Raw genomic sequence first — 19,379 nt, 5'->3', positions numbered from 1 at the left:
TATATATGGTTTACTATTGTTTGTTCGAATGGAAAAAAATTTTCTGTTCAAAAAAACGAATAGTATGCTCGACACATTTGGTTCAACATTGTTGCCGAAACCACCATGTGATAGCCATATAGGAGCTGATGTAAATTAGACTCCTATACGACATATCATGTTTTTGCAGGGGGGCAAGCCCCGCTGCACCACCCCCACACCCCCTCTACTTATATATTCTAACTCCGAGATCGCACTACAGTGGGGATATGGATGAATTTCCAATCAGCACTGCACCACGATTTCCGTGCAGATAGTCGAACTATACTAAATGCGAATGCAATAGTGCACTCACATAAGTGTCTTCGACTATCTGGTGTAAAAACATTTGTACCCTTGACATTCTGAAGTTCGCCACAATGCAGCTGACAGAATGTTGTTAACACAAATGTATGTAAACTATATATATATATATATATATATATATATATATATATATATATATATATAGGATCACTGCAGAATCTCGAACTTTTGAAAATCTCGAATTTCAAAAGCTCAAGACCATGTAGCCGAAACCCCACATTACCGAAAGACCAGAAGTGCGAAATTCAAAATCCCGATGTTAAGGGATTTTGAGTGAGAGCTTCTGATGTTGCGGTTCAGGTAAGTATGTGTGTGTAAGTGTGTTTGTGAGGGACTTTAATGTGTGTAAGTGTGTGTTGTGACTGTGGTGTGTTTGTGTGTGTGTGTGTGTGTGTGTGTGTGTGTGTGTGTGTGTGTGTGTGTGTGTGTGTGAGGGAATGTAATGTGTGGGTGCGAGTTTACCTTGTGTGTATGTTTGTGCGATCTCGGAGTTAGAATATTAAAGTAGGGGGTTTGTGGGGGCGCGGGGGGGGCACAGCCCCCTGCATTATCTTTAGTGTAGGGTGGTTTGTTTGTTTGTGAGGGGAGGCTGTGTGTATGTTTGTGTGTGTGCTGTATGTATGTATTAGTTTTGTGATTTTGAATTTCACACTTTAAACATTTCAGTAATGTGGGATTTCAGGGTTTTAGTCTCGGTATTTTGGGTGTTGGGATTCTGAGCGTTTGGGATTTAGTAGGGGACCTATATATATATATATATATATATATATATATATATATATATATATATATATATATATATATATATATATATATATATATATATATATATATATATATATATACATATATATATATATATATATATATATATATATATATACATATATATATATATATATATATATATATATATATATATATATATATATATATATATATGGGTCTATAGCTTTTCATCGAATACCATGTATTCGAAAAAGAGCAGCAGACCACTCAGTTACGCGAAAGTGCACTTATTTGAAAGTGCACTTTTGCGAACTCAGCTTCTACGAACGGATCACACCACAGTGGAGGACAGCAGGAAAACGTCTATGTCCTCCACTGTGGTGAGGTAGTTACGGACCTTAGGGTTAGGGCACAGGTCATGTTAGCCCTAATAGCTATCCCCTTACCATGACCTGTGCCCATACCCTAAGGTCCGTGACTACCGCACCACAGTGGAGGACAGGCTATCCTCCACTGTGGTGCGGTAGTCACGGACCTTAGGGTTAGGGTGCAGGTCACAATAAGGGGATAACCCTAATAGCTATCCCCTTACCATGACCCGTGCCCTAATCCTAAGGTCCGTAACTACTGCAATAAACATTAGTAGTAGCCCGTTCTCGGAAGCGGGTTTCGCGAAAGTGCACTTTAGATTAAGTGCACTTTCACGTAACCCAGGGTCTACTGTGTGAGTTCGAAGAAGTGTATTTTCAAACTTATACAGTAGACCCATATATATATATATATATATATATATATATATATATATATATATATATATATATATATATATATATATATATGTATATATATATATATATATATATATATATATATATATATATATATATATATCATAGGTTCATACTAGGCTATCTGCCCTAGGGCATTTATAAGCCTAGCCAGAATGTGTTTGGCTTTCACCACCCATTTTAAATTTATTTTGCTATGCCCTTGTTCGAGGTTAGTATACTGTGCCTCTGTCTAACAGTGACACAGAAGTGACACCCGGGGTAAACCTACGATCTCCCATTCACTCATCAAGATTCCTCTTGAAGAGAGTCAATGAGGGACTCTGCCTAACCTGGACTGGGATTTTATTCCAGAGTGAAGGGAGCCTCTGGGTTATGAATCTGTCCCTCCAGCATGTCCTATTTATTTCAGTGCTGAGGTTCAAGTCTCTCGAGCGCGTAGCTCGATGGGATTTGGATTTTCTGAGGTGCAGCATGTCCATTAATTCCGGGTTGGACATGGCTTTATTTGTCAGGCACAGATCGCCTCTGAACAGGCGGTATGCCACTGAGTAGAGCTGGAGTTTCTTTAACCGGGCAGCATATGGCATCTGTTTGAGCCCTTTGATCATCTTGGTGAGGTACTTTTGGGGTCTTTCCAGTTGCTGCAGGTGTCTGGTAAGGTACATCCCAAAAGGGGCATTGTACTCAATTATGGGCCTGATGAGGGATGAGTAAAGAGGCACGATGACCTCCCCTGATCTAGATGTGAATTCCTTCATGATTAGGTGGGCTATATAAAATGTTTTTCTAACCACTTTGGCCACGTGGTTGTCAAATGAGAGATTGCTATCAACTTGGGTCCCCAGGTCCCTAATTACTTCTTCTGTACTTAATGGATTACCACCTATGTGGTAATTTGTGGGAACTTTGTTTTTGCCAAAGGGGATGACTATACACTTTTGGCATTTAGCTTGAGGCCATGGCTCTGGCACCAGTTGTCTGTTTCTATGAGGCCCTTTTGGAGGATGCTTGTGTCGGCTGGAGAGTTGATTATGATGCCCAGTTTGCAGTCATCTGCGAACTTGGTCAGCCACAGTCCTTCCGTGTTGGCCTGTACCTCCGAGAAATATATACCGAACAAGAGAGGTCCCAGGACTGAGCCTTGTGGGACACCACTTGTAACTGGTTTGGAGTCTGACATGGCTCCAGCAATTCTAACCATATGGGTTCTGTCCTTGAGCCAGTTTGCAATCCATCTAGTAACATAGGGGTTTATATTTAAGCTGGTGAGCTTATCTATAATGCCTGAGTGGGGTATTGTATCGAAGGCTTTTGCGAGGTCCAGGTAGGCTGTGTGGACCACCTTCCCCTCGTCAATGGCCTTGGTGACTGTTTCAAAGAAATCAACCAGGTTTAAGAGGCAGGATCTGCCCTTAACAAAGCCGAACTGGGTAGGATCCAGTGTTTGTAGGTCCCCAATATTTTTATTTATGAGGTCCATGATGATCCTTTCCATAGCTTTGCAGACCAAGCTAGTCAGGCTTATGGGGCGATAGTTTCCAGGATCCGTTGAGGCACCACCTTTATGGAGAGGGACCACTGTTGCTGTACGCCACTCTTTGGGCACATATCCTGTAGTAAGGCTGAAATTGAACAGTAGTTTTATGTTTGGGTTTAGCTCTTCTTGGAGTTCATGTAGGAAGCAGCCCGGGATACCATCTGGTCACATTGATGCTGTGTTTTTTGCTTTGGAGAGGGTGGCTCTTACCTGAGCATCTGAGATGTCAGGGGGGCAGCACTCTGCTGGGATAGATATTTGCCCTTTTGGTGGGGAGGGGGAGGGGAGTTTGCGCTGAACCTGTCAGCTAGGATGTTGGCAATGTCTGTGGGTTCGGTGTGTTTTTTGTCATTTTGTACTAATTCTGAGCATATCTGGGAATTACCACCCAGGTTCCTAACATAACTAAAGAAAGCCTTGTGATTATCCTTAGTGTCCTGTGCAATTTTTCTCTCGAAGCTGGCCTTAGACAATTTTATGTGTGCCTGTAGTTTTTTGCTAATACTGATCAGTGATGCCTTCCCTTTTTGGGATTTTGCTCTATCATTTAGTAGCTTCCTCCTTCTATTGTATAGTTTGCTTATGGCTGGGGTCCACCAGACAGGACGTCTGCCTTTGGAGGATTGGGTCTTGGTTTTATTTGGGATCGCATGATCCATGCATTCCTGAAGGTGTTCATAGAATGCGTTTATAAAGGATTCTGCATATATATACACACATCTATTCACCTAAGATTAAGGCAGTTGGTATTCCACCTACTGACAGTTTGCACAAATTAAATTTTGTTTTGCAAGTGAAGCATCTAACAGTAAACATTAAACTATTTAAAAACATTTGTTTCCAGAAATGGCATTGGTAAGTGTTAGAACAATTATCTTTAGTTTGACAAATTCACTTAAAATGCACTTAATTTAATTAAAATTTAACTTAGTTTAACTAGTTTAATTATTTAAATTTATTAATTTAGTTTAATGAACTAATTTTAAATTTCAGAACAATATGCTTTGACAGTGCGCTAATATTCTTTTTATTTTTCTTTAAGTATTTAAAATATTGTTACGTAGCAAAAGACATACCAATTTAATTTGTATAAAGGTTTACAAAATACCAAAACAAAAAGCTCTAGCTGATTAATAAAGTATGAAAAGCAGTGAGCGAAAACATTGTTTGCAATTATATTCTTACCTTTTCTTTGGATTTTTGCTTAGAAATAAATTCAAGAATCTTCTCATCTCTTGCAAGAGTGCTTATTAGTTTGGGAAAGTCATACATGTCTTGATGAAATCCTGATATCAAGAATATTTCCAGAAACTCTTCTCCCAGGCTCAAAAGTTTACAAGTACAGTCACGTCTAATCTTATTCATGACTTTCTGTGGATCAACATTCCCATACTTTTGTTCTTCTGCATATATATCGTTGTCGATTTTGCTTCTCACAAAGTAAAATGGTTTATTCAGTTTGTTTATTTCTTTGATAAGGTCAACATCATTCTCTGAGAATCGACAACAGGAAACAATAATAAAGATGTCATAGCTTTTGAAATGCATTTCTTTAACATAGTTTTTAGCATGAAAGTTACGCCTGCCTGTTCCTGGGAGATCCCAGAAAAAGACATCAGGAATACTTGGATGGGGATACCATGCACGTGCCATTGTCATTTCTATACTTCTAGTGGCAGCAGCATTTTCTTCGTTAGACAAATCCCTCAGCATATTGACAAGACAAGACTTACCAGCCCCCGCCTCACCAACCACGGCAATATTCAAAGTACTGGGTTCTGCGGCATCCAGTTTCTAAGTAAGAAGAATAATCGTTATTTGGAGTCTAGTAAGATCTATCTCTAAATTCGTAGTGGTAACTAACTCTGTGAAAGTCTGATTCTAGTAAAATATATAAAGCAGTAACTGACACAGAGATGCCAAGCAAAATGCGTTTCAAGTATTTATTTATAATATATTCATTAAATATGACTTACCTGACATATGACTGTAAGAGTCCTTCTACGTACTATAATTGACATAGTCGGGATGCTTTCCATAAGTCTGTCAGAGTCAAATATTGATCAAAAAGCAACGTTCTTTAATGAAACATGATAGTGACCATGTAACAGAGGATCTGTTTCTTGGGCTTTGCTCTCTATGGACTGAGAGGTCAGTGACACTGAAAAGCAGATTCCACTGCTTAAGCTGAAGCCTGTAACATCAGCTTGTCCAGCTTATCTACAACATGGAATGACCAAGCAGTGGAAGCAGTGTGTCTACATGGTGCATAAACAGGGCTCTCATATATTATTTTTGAATGACTGGGGTAAACCACTCTTCTCTGATGGGTTTAACTAACTCTGTCTTCTCATTATTATGAACTGTGATTTGTTCTTTCCATCTGAATTGTTAACCTGGTAGATTGACCAAAAATTATTTTCTCAAGAAGCTCTTAGCAAACATGGAAAACTGCTGACCTTAACAGAGGTTAATGTCAAGAGGATAAAGAAGCACTTTGAGATGCTTGTAAATATAACGGACATACTCCCTTGCCAAAAGCAGCTGGTGGATTTTGACCCATTTTTCTAGAGGTCACTGCAACAAGTAAACAGCTTCACAGGGTAAGGCTGCAGAAATGCGTCTGGCTTAAAATGTTGAAGGCAATGGACATAACTGGGGATTGTAGTTAATACATCTTTTTCGGTGCTGCACAGTATATTGACAAGACACGACTTACCAGCCCCCGTCTCACCAACCACTGCAATATTCAAAGTACTGGGTTCTGCGGCATAGTGGAACAGTTCCAGTGCTGTACGGTATAGTATAGTTGAACAGTACCAGTGCTGCATGGTATAGTATAGTGGAACAGTACCAGTACTGCATGGTATAGTATAGTGGAACAGTACCAGCACTGCACAGTATAGTATAGTGGAACAGTACCAGCGCTGCATGGTATAGTATAGTGGAACAGTACCAGTGCTGCACGGTATAGTATAGTGGAACAGTACCAGTGCTGCACAGTATAGTATAGTGGAACAGTACCAGTGCTGCATGGTATAGTATAGTGGAACAGTACCAGTGCTGCACAGTACAGTATAGTGGAACAGTACCAGTGCTGCATGGCATTGTATACTGGAACAGTACCAGTGCTGCATGGTATAGTATAGTGGAACAGTACCAGTGCTGCATGGTATAGTATAGTGGAACAGTACCAGTGCTGCATGGTATAATATAGTGGAACAGTATCAGTGCTGCATGGTATAGTATAATGGAACCTTACCAGTGCTGCACAGTATAGTATAGTGGAACAGTACCAGTGCTGCACAGTTAGTATAGTGGAACAGTACCAGTGCTGCATGGTATAATATAGTTGAACAGTACCAGTGCTGCATGGTATAGTATAATGAAACCTTACCAGTGCTGCACAGTACAGTATAGTGGAACAGTACCAGTGCTGCACAGCATAGTATAGCGGCATAATACCACTGCTGCACGGTATAGTATAGTGGAACAGTAGCAGTGCTGCACAGTACAGTACAGTGGAACAGTACTAGTGCTGCATGGTATAGTATAGTGGAACAGTACCAGTGCTGCACAGTTAGTATAGTGGAACAGTACCAGTGCTGCATGGTATAGTATAGTGGAACAGTACCAGTGCTGCATGGTATAGTATAGTGGAACAGTACCAGCACTGCATGGTATAGTATAGTGGAACAGTACCAGTGCTGCACAGTATAGTATAGTGGAACAGTACCAGTACTGCATGGTATAGTATAGTGGAACAGTACCAGTGCTGCACAGTATAGTATAGTGGAACAGTACCAGTACTGCATGGTATAGTATAGTAGAACAGTACCAGTGCTGCACAGCATAGTATAGTGGAACAATACCACTGTTGCATAGTATAGTATAGTGGAACGTACCACTTCTGCATGGTATAGTATAGTGGAACAGTACCAGTTCTGCACAGTACAGTGTAATGTAATCTTACCAGTGCTGCACAGTACAGTATAGTGGAACAGTACCAGTGTTGCATGGTATAGTATAGTGGAACATGCCAGTGCTGCATGGTGTAGTACAGTGGAACAGTACCGGTGTTGCACAGTATAGTATAATGGAACTTTACCAGTGCTGCACAGTACAGTATAGTGGAACAGTACCAGTACTGTACAGTTAGTATAGTGGAACAGTACCAGTGATGCATGGTATAGTACAGTGGAACAGTACCAGTGCTGCACATTATAGTATAGTGGAACAGTACCAGTGCTGTATGGTATAGTATAGTGGAACAGTACCAGTGCTGCACGGTATAGTATAGTGGAACAGTACCAGCGCTGCATGATATAGTATAGTGGAACCTTACCAGTGCTGCACAGTATAGTATAGTGGAACAGTACCAGTGCTGCATGGTATAGTATAGTGAAACAGTACCAGTGCTGCACGGTATAGTATAGTATAGTGGAACAGTACCAGTACTACATGGTATAGTATAGTGGAACAGTACCACGGACTGACAGACTAGGCAAACTAGGACAACAATCCCCATTTTCAAAGAGGAGGATACGGAGATGAGCTCCTGTTATAAAATGGGCATGATCTTTAGCCTCCTTGGGAATTGCTATGCTGATCCTCAACCTCCATGGAATATTTACACCAGGTTGTTGGACATTAGGCTTCACCATATAGCTGGGCCTCTGATTCAAGGGGGGTGATGTAGAGTCTGTTCTATTTAAGGAACATTGGGTCAACTGTTTGTCCTTGCACAGATACTAAAACGGTCATAGAAGCTTGCCAGTACTGTATATGTGTTGTGAAGCAGGGGAAGGCAGATTACCATGCACTGTGGGAGGTTTTTTATAACAGGACAGGGTCCCAGAGTGATGCTCTATGTAATTTTGTCTTTGTATTTGAGGGGAGTGGTGTGACATTCTCTGTATTACTTCAGATATATTTGTGGTGGGAAGAGAACTCTGCCCAAGCTATCTATTACATCCATTATCATTTGTGATATTTTTTTAGATGATTTGTCTTTTTCCCCACAGTTATATGTTATCGTTTCTGTGCACGGGAATTGTTCCCTGCTGAATCTGAAGCAGCTATGATGAAACTCAGCACCTCCAAATCAGACAGCATGATTCTTTTACATAACAGCGACACTTTCTGCAAGTGATGGAGGAATCTGCTTACTTTATCCTTGCTGTGCACAGGAATTGTTCCCTGCTGAATCTGAAGCAGCTATGATGAAACTTAGCACCTCCAAATCATATGGAATGGTTCTTTTACGTAACAGTGACACTTTCTGTAAGTGATGGAGGAATCTGCTTACTTAGGGAGAAGATTTTAAGTATCTTTGGATTTTGTTTATAATGGAAGTTAAAGAAGACATGGAAAATGCATAGAATGGCTAATTTAGGGAAAGGATTTTAAGTATTTTACAATTTTGTTTATAATGGAAAGTAGAGAAGACATGAAGACTGCAGAGATCAGTTAATTTAGGGAGAACATTTTAAGTATTTTGAGGATTTTTTTTTTGAGATGGAAATTGCTTGTGGATGTATTCACTACACAATCCACAGTATTTTATGTGCAAAATTTTTACCCAGTTGTGGTGATGAACTGAGATGCTATACAATGAAGCTATCAATTTGTTTTCAGTCTTTCTCTCTGACCTCACCTACACGTACTGGTACCTGGTGCTTCATTTTTTACTACTGCAGGGTTTGATTAACTCAGTCTCTATTTGCCTTCTGCAGTGATTCTAAGTAAGTAATTTAACCAGACATTAATCCCACAAAGTGCCTCAAATGGGTCAGTGTGAATCAGTTGACAACCCTGGATAACATATTTATTTATTTACTTACTTATCTCAGAGTACATTTACTGCACTTCTGGGTTGGGTGGAGGCAACAAAGGTCATTTGGGTACCTTCTCAGTATGTCCAAACAGGAATCGTGCCAAGTGTGTCCCACAGGGTGGGTGCCCTACATATGGTAGGGATTACATTTCTCAGTTTGCTGAGAAATGTCTGGGGATGCTACAAGATAAGTTGGAAGCTGTTTTATTTGACATTTCCTGCTCAGATTGTTACTGCCATAATCCCTACCATGACAAGCGGTTTATAAAATGATAGCTGGATGGACATTTTCCTGTGCTTTTGAGATGAGAAATTATTTTCTTCAAAAATATCTTATTAAAAGTTTTACTGCCTACATATATGAAAAGAGTCATTGAAAACATGTATGATTTCCTGTGTTATGACTGTGATCATGCCCTTAGCATGGGCATTTGCTGGTGATAAGTAGGTTGAGAACCTGGCATACTTCAGCTACACCTGGGAACCATGTTAATGGTGAAATGGATCTATTTGCCTCTGTTGGCCAGTGTATATCCAGTCCCCAAGCCTGGGATACTTCTGTTGAGTGAACGCTGGAAGTAAAGATAGAGCAGCATTAATATTCTTAGGCTATACCCCAAGCAGGGTTGTGATAGTGAGGAAACAGTGCATTTAGGCAGCAGTTGCTGGACCTTCTAGATAAAGCAAAACAACATGTATTGATGTTGATAATGGGGACCTTTACGCTTATATCATGGCAGGCAGAACAAGATATGAGAACTTCCTGGGTTGACATGGGTTGCACACTAGCATAAAAGGAGCAGAGACCATTCTAGACTTCAGCTTGGCAAATAGCTTGATGATTGTCAATGTTCATTAAGACAGACAATAACAAGATCAAGTACAAGAGTGACCAATATGCCCAGAAGGTAGTCCTCCTGTTAGTAAAGGAAGGGCATTAGGTTAAAGTCAGAGTTTGGGGGTGTTTATAGTTAAATACCAGGCTATTAGTCTGCAGACTATTACAAGTCCAGACAATAACCAGAAGTTAGAATCAAACTCTATACCTTGTATCTGTGAGTTAAAGACATGAACCAATATGCTAACCTCTCTCTGCCTGTCCAGCAATGATCAAGCCAAAGTCTATAATGGACTACCCAGTATAACAGTCAGCCATCAGCGTAAACTACTGGTAGCCATGATCATCTGCAAGCAGTGGTCAGAAAAAGCACTAAGATTTACAGAGATGAAGGTGAAGACCTAGAAGTTAAATGGAGTTTAAGGAATTACTCAGGACTCAAACACCTCAGGAGGAAGAGGAAATGTGTGCAATAGAAGAAGAATGGCAGAGTCTTATAATAGCATTCATGGAAACAATGAAAAGCTATTCCACTGACCCAGGTATGGAAATAAGGTACCCGAGGAAAGCTGGTGGCAGAATGCGTAAGATCTAGAAGTTATCAAAAAGAAGGAGTGTAGGAAAATGTGAGATAATAAAGATGGACTAGGTTAAGAAGGAATATGAGCTGGTTAACAAACAGGATAATTGATCAGTTGTAATAGCAAGGAAAGAGGCATCAAAGCACTATAGCAGCTTCTGAAAAGTGATACGGCAGACGACACAAATAAACTCCAACAGGTTCCAAGGTGAAGACAGAATGAATAATAAAGAAGATATCGACAGACAATCTTTATAAGGAATACAACAACAACCTGGTCAGCAGTGCCAAGGACATCACAGGTAGATGGAAGGAGTACATTTAGAAACATCTGAATGAAGAAAACCCCACAGAAACTGTACTTCCCCAGAAACTGCCCACAATAAAAAAGAACAGCAGCCCACCCCAGTTAGATGTAGGTACAGTACTAAGGAAAATAAAGTCAGGAAAAGCAGCAGACTTAGATGAGGTCACAGCAGATAATAGGAAGACGCTGAGTGAGTTTGGGTGAAACAGCTTCAAAGGGTCCTCACAGCAGTGTGGAGATAAAAAGCACATCCCAGATGACTGGAGAATAGATATTCTAGTGTCAACGTACAAGACATTGGAATACATTTCGACTGCAGGCTAGAGATTGCCTTCCCTGTTAATGACTGATAGCAAAGAGAAAGGAATAGGGGGTCCTAAGTGAAAGACCAACACCGGTGGAGTTTTTAATAGAATCTGGGACAGATGCTGCAGTTATACAAGGGATAATTAGTAGGGTATATGCAATCTTGCATGATAACTATAGGAATCAATCAGAGCAGGTTAGAAAGGGTTGGGCAGAGACACTGGATAAACAATTATGACTCACAAAAATGTAACAAAGTCTAGAAGAGTTAGGATTTTTGCTTCGGGTGTGAAGGGGAACAAAGAGGTAATTGGGAACATATTTTTGGGGAGTGTAATGAGTTGGCAGAGTTTACAACTTCCCTGCAGACCACTGTCAGAAATACTGGGTGAGAAAATTGGTGTAACTAAGAAAATTATTTTTTTTGAGCTGTGATACAGAATCGGAACTGCCTAGACATAATAAGACCTTGTTGGTGGCTGCCAAAAAAATACAATTACTAGAAAATGGAAATCAAAGTCTAAGCCACCTGTGGTACAATTAGTGACTATAGCAACAGAGGTAAAAGAACTGGAACTGGGATCTTTAGAAAAGGGGAGGAGCAAATTACATATTACAAATTGGAATTGTGGGACTAATACATGCAGAATAATATTTTAGAAGAGGCATAAGGTTTAAGGAAAGGCAGGAATTGAATGAGTTATGTAATGTTGGATTGACAATGACTGTATAGCAGATTTTATGTGATGTATAATGTTTGCAACTGGAAAATATGTTAATATGGTTTGTTTTCATTTATAGAAATGTATAATTGCATATGTCATAACTGATAATTCAATAATAATGTTTCTTGTTAAAGAAGAGCAAAGAGGATATCCACAACAGTGGGCAATACAGAGGTGTCCACTCCTACCACACTGCATTAAACTCCTGTAGAGGATGACTGATAAATGAATGCACACAGTAGAAAGTAAGGTGGGAGATGAATTGTTTGGATTCAGATCAGGATGCAGCACAACTGACGTGATGTACGCAGTGAGACATACAGATGAGAAGAAGCTAGAGATGAGAAAAGACTCCAACTGGGCATTCATAAACTTGGATAAAGCATATGAGAAAGTCCCAAGAAGGCTAATCTGGACAGTATTGCAATGGTCTGTAGTCCCTGACACACTGGTAGAATTAGTGCAGGTTATGTACAAGGATCCAATGACACAAGTGCAAACACTGTCCGGGCTTGCAGAGAGCTTCTAAGTAGGAGTGGGTGTGTATCAGGGTTTATCTCTGAGCCCACTGCTATTCATACTGCTGATGGTCTACATTCACAAAAAAAGTTAGAGGGGGCAAACAAATAAACCTGTTGTATGCAAACAATGAGGCATTGCAGTCAGACTCAGAACAAGAGCTTCAGCACATGATGGAGACTGGAATGCAAAACTGAAGGCATGCAGCCTGAAACTGAGTAGAGATAAGACATTTCTCATGGCAGCAAATGGGGAAATCAGAAGAAGCTGAGAACTCAGAACAGAAAATAGTGGAAGAAGTTAACAGCTTCAAATATCTAGGAGGGAAGAATGAGAAGAAGGGATGCCTAAATGAAGAGGTCAAAGCTAAATGAATTAGAGGGCTGCAGCCAAATGGCATAGAGTGTCAGGGTGTCAGGGATAGTATATGACAGAAGAATGCCAAAGAAGCTGAAAAGTAAGGTGGACAAGACAGTGGCACATCCAGTACTACCGTATGATACATACATGTGTGCAGTAAAGGCAGAGCAGTTCAGGAAGCTAGAGGTGATGGAAATGAACTACCGAGATGGGTGGCAGGGTGCACACTGTGAGACAGACAAAGAAATGAGGTCAACAAAGCAGAAGCCCAAGTAGCTCCAATTTTAGACAAGGTCAAAGAGAATAGGTTATGGTACTCTGAGCACATGTACAGGAAAGCAGAAGATGATCTGATGAGGAAGATTTGGGGCAGACAGGAAAAAGAAAGAAGAAATAAGGGTGACTGGCAAAGAGATGGATGGATTATTTGACAGAAAACCTGCAACAGTCATACATGAAAGTCAAAGAAGGTAGGAAACGGGCATTAAATCGCGAGAGATAGAGATAGCTGATGAGACACACAACCCCATGCAGAAAGTGGGAAAAGGGGGATTAATGATGAAGATGATGGTGATGAAACAGACTGTTTAAAATCACTCTCTCTTTTCTGTTTTCTACAGTCTCTTGAGAGGGGCCTGTATCTTGCCTATAGAGCCATGTGAGCTCCTTCACATCTGCAAGACAAATTACATCCTGAACACCCATTCAAGAGAACAGAACCTGTACTATCACATTAATTTGACTTGCTTGTGGAATAAACTTCCTTTAGATATAATTCAAAGTAAATTCCTGACCATCTTAAAGCATAGCCTGGCTAAATGGATGGATGATGATAAATACACCCTAGGTCTGGTCCCCCAGGCCTTTCTGGAAAGGATCATAGGATTATAGGAAGTTACCAGGTTATTGGCCCTGAGGCCCTTACAAGCCTAGCCAAGAATTAAGCCCATGTTCCAACAAGTCAGCACCCAATGCCCCAGTCCAGCAGGGACACAGATGGAATCCCAGGGGTGTATTTTCTGTTCCACATCTAGTTATCCAGGTTGTGCTTAAAAAGTGTTAATAACACACTCTGCTTGATGTGGAGAGGGAGACTTTTCCACAGGAGGAGGAGTTTCTGGCACACAAATCCGTCTCGCCAACAAGTCCTATTGATGTCACAGACCAGGTTGATGTTGTGCGTGTGGGCTAATAGAGTGGAGATTGATTTGCGGATATGCAGCAGTCCCATCAAGATGGGGTCTGAGATTGCTTTATATGCCAGACAGAGGTCACCTCTGAGAAGTCTGTATGAGACTGAGTAGAGGTACACAGCCTTTAGCCTAACTGTGTAGGGTAGATTTTTGAGGCCCTGGATTCTCCTGGTGAGGAACCTCTTTGGTCTCTCCAGCTGCTGCATGTGCTTTGTGAGGTACATGCCGAAAGGGGCATTGTACTCAATAATGGATCTTATAAGGGAAATATGCAGGCATGTTATGACCTCCTTGTCCCAGGATAAGATACCCTTACTAATGAGGTGGGCCATGTAGAAAGCGTTCCATACAACGGAGGCAATATGGTTGTCAAAAGTCAGTTTCCTATCAACCTGGGTGCCCAAGTCCCTCACGACTGATTGCATGCTTAGGACCTTGTTATTAATGTTATAATTTGTGGGGATGTCACTCTCCCCAAAAGGGATGATAATGCATTTTTTGGCATTCAGTCTGAGGCCGTGATTCTGGCACCAGTCATTTTTTTTGGGTGAGACCTTTTTGGAGGATGTCCACATCACTAGGGGAATTGATGACAATTCCCAGCTTGCAGTCATCTGCAAACTTGGTCATCCATAGCCCACTAGGTTTGGCCTGCACCTCATAAAAGTATATCCCAAACAGCAGAGGCCCCAAGACAGATCCCTGGGGTACACCGCTTGTTACAGGTCTACTGCTTCAGGTGGCTTCCCCTATTTTGATTAGGTGGGTTCTATCAGTGACTCAGTTTGCTACCCATCTGGTAACATATGGATTGATGCCTAGTTGAAAGAGTTTATCTATTATACCTGAATGAGGAATAGTATTAAAGGCTTTGGCCAGGACAAGGTAGGCAGTGTGCTCCGTCTTCCCCTCATCCATGGCTTTGGTGACTGTCTGAAAGAAATTTACCAAATTTAACAGGCATGAACTCCCCTTGACAAAACCAAACTGTGTGGGAATGAGTGGAGGTTGCCAATGTCCTTGTTAATGATGTCCATGGTAACCCGCTCCATGGCCTTGCAGATCAGGCTAGTTAGGCTGATGGGTTTATAATTTCTTGTATCAGTGGACACTCCACCTTTGTGCAAAAGGATGACAGTGGCTATCCTCCATTCAGCTGAGATGAAGCCAGTACTCAGGCTTTGGTTGAACAGGGTGCCTAATGGTGCAGCAAGTTCCTGCCTAAGTTCATGTAGGATGCAGCCTGAGATGTTATTGGGTCCCATGGAGGGTGTATTTTTTTGCCTTTGAGAGTTCAGGGATGACTTGCTTCCTAGAGATAAAAGTAGGGGGCAGGTGCTGGGGATGTCCTAATTTACTGATGGGGGAACAAAGGGGTGAAATTTTCACTGAATCTGTCTGCCAGCATGTTGGCTATATCTATGGTATTTTTGTATGTGGTGTCCTTGGCCATCAGTTCTGAGCAGATCTGAGTGCTTCCTTTGAGATTGTGGACATATGTGAAGAAGGCCTTATGATCGTCTTTAGTTGATGTGGCCAGTTTGGACTCGAAATTTACTTTTGGAGCATATCACTAGTGCTCTTATTTGCTTGTTCAGTCTAAGAAGCGATTGCTTCCAATTAGGGACTTGCTCCTTCTTGGTCCTTGACAGCAATTCTTTTCCTTTTATTATAGAGTTTATTTATTGCAGATGTCCACCAGACAGGGGTACTCTTCCTTGAGGAGGAGGATTTTGTCCTGTTGGGTAGTCCTGATTCCATGCAACTATATAAATGCTCATATGGTACTTTGGTGTAGGTTTAGACATATGTGCCAGTTCCTATGGAGGGTGCTGTGAAGCTGTTTATATCATCCCTCAGGAGGCTGCAATCAGCTTTGGAATATTTTTTATTACCCTATTACCCTAGCTGGGTGGAGGGGGGGGTTGGAGGAGATGGTGACTTTGAAAGTGACCGCTTTGTGATCGGATCTTATCAGGGATGATGACACTGTAGGGATGCTGCAGTGGTTACTCATGCTGGTTAATACCAAGTCCAAGATAGTTTCACCTCTTGTGGGGGTGTGTCGAACAGCTGGTCCAAGGCATTTGCATTGATGAAACCAAGGAATGTCTGGGCATTTGTGTTTTGGCATCAGTAGTGCTTCCAGTCTATGGTTGGATAGTTAAAGTCACCCAAGATCGGGGTAAAGGGTTGAGTCTTGATAAATTTGAAATGGTCCAGATAGGTGGAGTGGACATCCTGAGTCAAAGTTGGGGGCCTGTAGCAAGCTATACTTCAAATAGGGGTCTTGTCAATGGTTAACTGCACCTGGAGTGTCTCCTGAGCATCATACTGTTTGACCAGCCTAGAAGTGTGTGTGTCTTATATATATTGCAACTCCACCTCCTTTGGCTTTGCTGCCTACGGTTTGTGGTCTGAATGTATGATAGGATGAGTAACCTGGTATGGCTGGGGTGCTCTTTGCAGCTTTGAACCAGGTTTCTATGACTGCACAAATATTAGCATCTTCCAGGGTTAAGAATACTTGCAATGAGTGCAGTTTCATGTTTAGACTCCTAGCGTTAAGCAGCATGACCTTTAATTAGTGTTTTGATGACATTTTCATGTTGGTAGTTTTGACCTCATGGCATTTCCTTAAAAGAGCACTGTGGGGGAGGCAAGAGCCTTTGCCAGAAGCTTGAAGCCTACGGGAGACAGATGCAGGCCATGTCTGGCAAAGCCTCATGGTTTGTTAACCATGTCTTCCCAGGCTGTCAGGTACTGGATCACCTTGGAATGACACCAGAAACTAAGCCAATTGTTAAAGTCAATCATTTGCTGTTTATATTGAGGCATCATTCTGGGTGACAGTAGAATGCTGCTTAAGGCTACAAACATACCTGCTTGGGACACATATTCAGTGAGCTCGATCATGTCTCTCTTCATATAGTCCAGGGAGGTATGTCTCAAATCATTCACGCCAACATGGACTATGACAGAGTTATAACAGTAACTGTTAATGAGAGACTTGAGTGCATGGGTGATATGATGGATTCTGGTACCTGACAAACAACTAACTGACTTTCTCCTTATCCAGTCTGGTGAGGGGCACATCTGTGTGTCTCACAATGGAGTCTTCTATCACTAGTATGTTGGGTTTAGGTTTAGGCCATAGTGGCTGTGAGATACAGGTGTGTGGACTATGTGTGGTGTGTGGTGTGGTGGGCAGTGGAGTTTGTGTGTGTTGTTGCCTCCGAGGTCTCTTTTGTTTGGATATGTTTTTGTTGAGGACCTCCGCATGTGTGCGTGTGTGTTATGTGGGTGTAGGTGGTGTTTGAGGTATGGTGTTTGTCATCATGAGTGTGTGTTGTGTAGGTGTCAGTAATGTTTGTGTTGTCACCCTTCTCAGTGCCAAATATACTGGCTTGTGAGGGACAGAGCATAGACTTTAGGTTCTTAATGTAATTGCATCTCTCACAAATTGTGTTCCTAAGTCGTAGTAGTAGAGGGTTGTCCGTGTACATGAGCAGTTGCTACACTGTCTCAGGATGCCCATATCAACCAGACTGGCAAGATAAAGCATAGGAAATTGTCCATCCATATTTGTCAGAATCTGAGGGAGAGAGGCAAGAGAGAGCTAAGGGGGTAAAGGGTGGAAGGTCTAAGAGTAGTACTACTAGGTGATCACACAAGTGCTACTAAGGGAAAATTTGTAGCTAGAATACCTCACAAAGGATTAATTTAATAAGGCTATTGACAAGCAGTAACAAATGCGGCAAACTAAATGCAGTTAAACACCTAAGCACAAGAAGCAAAATAAAGTAGGAAGAGGCACTATATATATATATATATATATATATATATATATATATATATATATATATATATATATATATATTTAGACATGTTTTTTATTTTATTTTTTTTTTGTAGAAAGTGAGGAGACAGAAGATAATTCAAGTTTAAGAAGCTAAAGGGGTGGACCTTCACAACTGATTACATTGTACTCAGTAAAATGAGCTGATGTAATGGGACTGGGGGGAGTGTCTAATATCAAATTTATAGTAGAAACGGGCATCTCAAAAGCTACTAGGCTATAAAACCACAACAACAATTGGATAGGTGGGTGGCGATACAAGATCAGAACAGAGGTAAGGACTGAGTTCACTAAGCCTAAAAAACAGTTTCACAGTTTAAACACATATGCAGCAAATATTGTTTTGGTTAATCAGAAGTGCAGAAAACAGTCGAAAATAAGCACTTATCTTTTGTAGTCTCACAGCAGTTTTTGTAAAACAGTAGAGCAAGGGCAGAAGGCCTAACTCACTGCAGCTTTGAGCAAACATAGGTTTGATCCTTGGTATTAATTATTCATGTTGATGGATACTTTGATCCTTGGTATTAATTATTCATGTTGATGGATACTTACAAACTGGGACATTTTTGCTAGGCTATAAATGATCCAGCTAATCAGGACCTTACCATACCTCTGAATTCCATTAAATATTGACAACAAATATCCCTAAATCAGTTACTGTGCCATTAGTACAACCACAGGTAGGTAGGTGCCCCATTCAGCAGATTGTAGCTGCACTGCACTAAACTGCTCAACTACACTCTGCTCCATCAGGGAATCTGCATTCCTTACTGAACTGAATCAGGACAACATGGTTAACAGCTCACAGGTATCATGTGTGGATGTTGCCCAGTAAGGGCATCGGTGTGTTATGCAAATTCTGTAACACAGAGGGCATCCATGGCATGCAGTGGTCTAATTTACATAGGCCATGTCCACAGACTTCCACATGCAGCTCACTTGGAGAACAGCACACTACTCATTTGCAACTTGGTGTGCTTGTAAGCAGTGATGTTTTAAGAGTTTGTTTCCCTTTATGTACTATATCATGCAAGGTGGCTTTGCATAGTATGCAAATGTGTATGAATATCACCCTGTTCTTGTTTGGTTAAAACATATTTAGTGGTACTAACTAGTGTGTGTGTGTGTGTGTGTGTGTGTGTGTGTGTGTATGTGTGTGTGTGTGTGTGTGTGTGTGTGTGTGTGTGTGCACACGCGTGTGTGTGTGTTTCTTAAATAGAATTAGTTATTCACTGGTGTACATTGTATGAGGTAAGGTGCAATCACCCATGTCTTGCTTATTTGCTGTCTTCAGCAGTATATTTGGTTTGACTTTTTTCTGAAACTGCAATTCTGAGTCTATCACTCAGATGTGCACACTGCTGATGTTTAAACACCATGTTATATGAATGTGATATATTCTAAAACACGCAGCCAATGTTTTAAAGTTGCATGTATGTCTGTGGGGGAAAGAC

The 19,379-nt window shown here is 41.0% G+C and overlaps 1 protein-coding gene across 2 annotated transcripts in view; it reads right to left on the bottom strand.

The window, feature by feature from the left end:
- The window catches only part of LOC122815146 (T-cell-specific guanine nucleotide triphosphate-binding protein 2-like), a 426,290-nt gene that overhangs the window by 119,747 nt on the left and 287,164 nt on the right, over nucleotides 1-19,379 (bottom strand). For both annotated transcript variants that reach the window (XM_044087401.1, XM_044087400.1), the window contains exon 3: nucleotides 4,588-5,196. In XM_044087401.1, coding sequence (XP_043943336.1) covers nucleotides 4,588-5,196 — 609 coding nt within the window. The remainder of the gene's footprint in view (nucleotides 1-4,587; nucleotides 5,197-19,379) is intronic.

This window comes from Protopterus annectens, chromosome 11.part0 (genome assembly GCF_019279795.1).
Source record: "Protopterus annectens isolate FY-2018-M chromosome 11.part0, PAN1.0, whole genome shotgun sequence".
NCBI lineage: Eukaryota > Metazoa > Chordata > Ceratodontiformes > Protopteridae > Protopterus > Protopterus annectens.
Note: the sequence above shows the minus strand (reverse complement) of the source record. Positions and strands in the feature narration are given on the sequence as shown.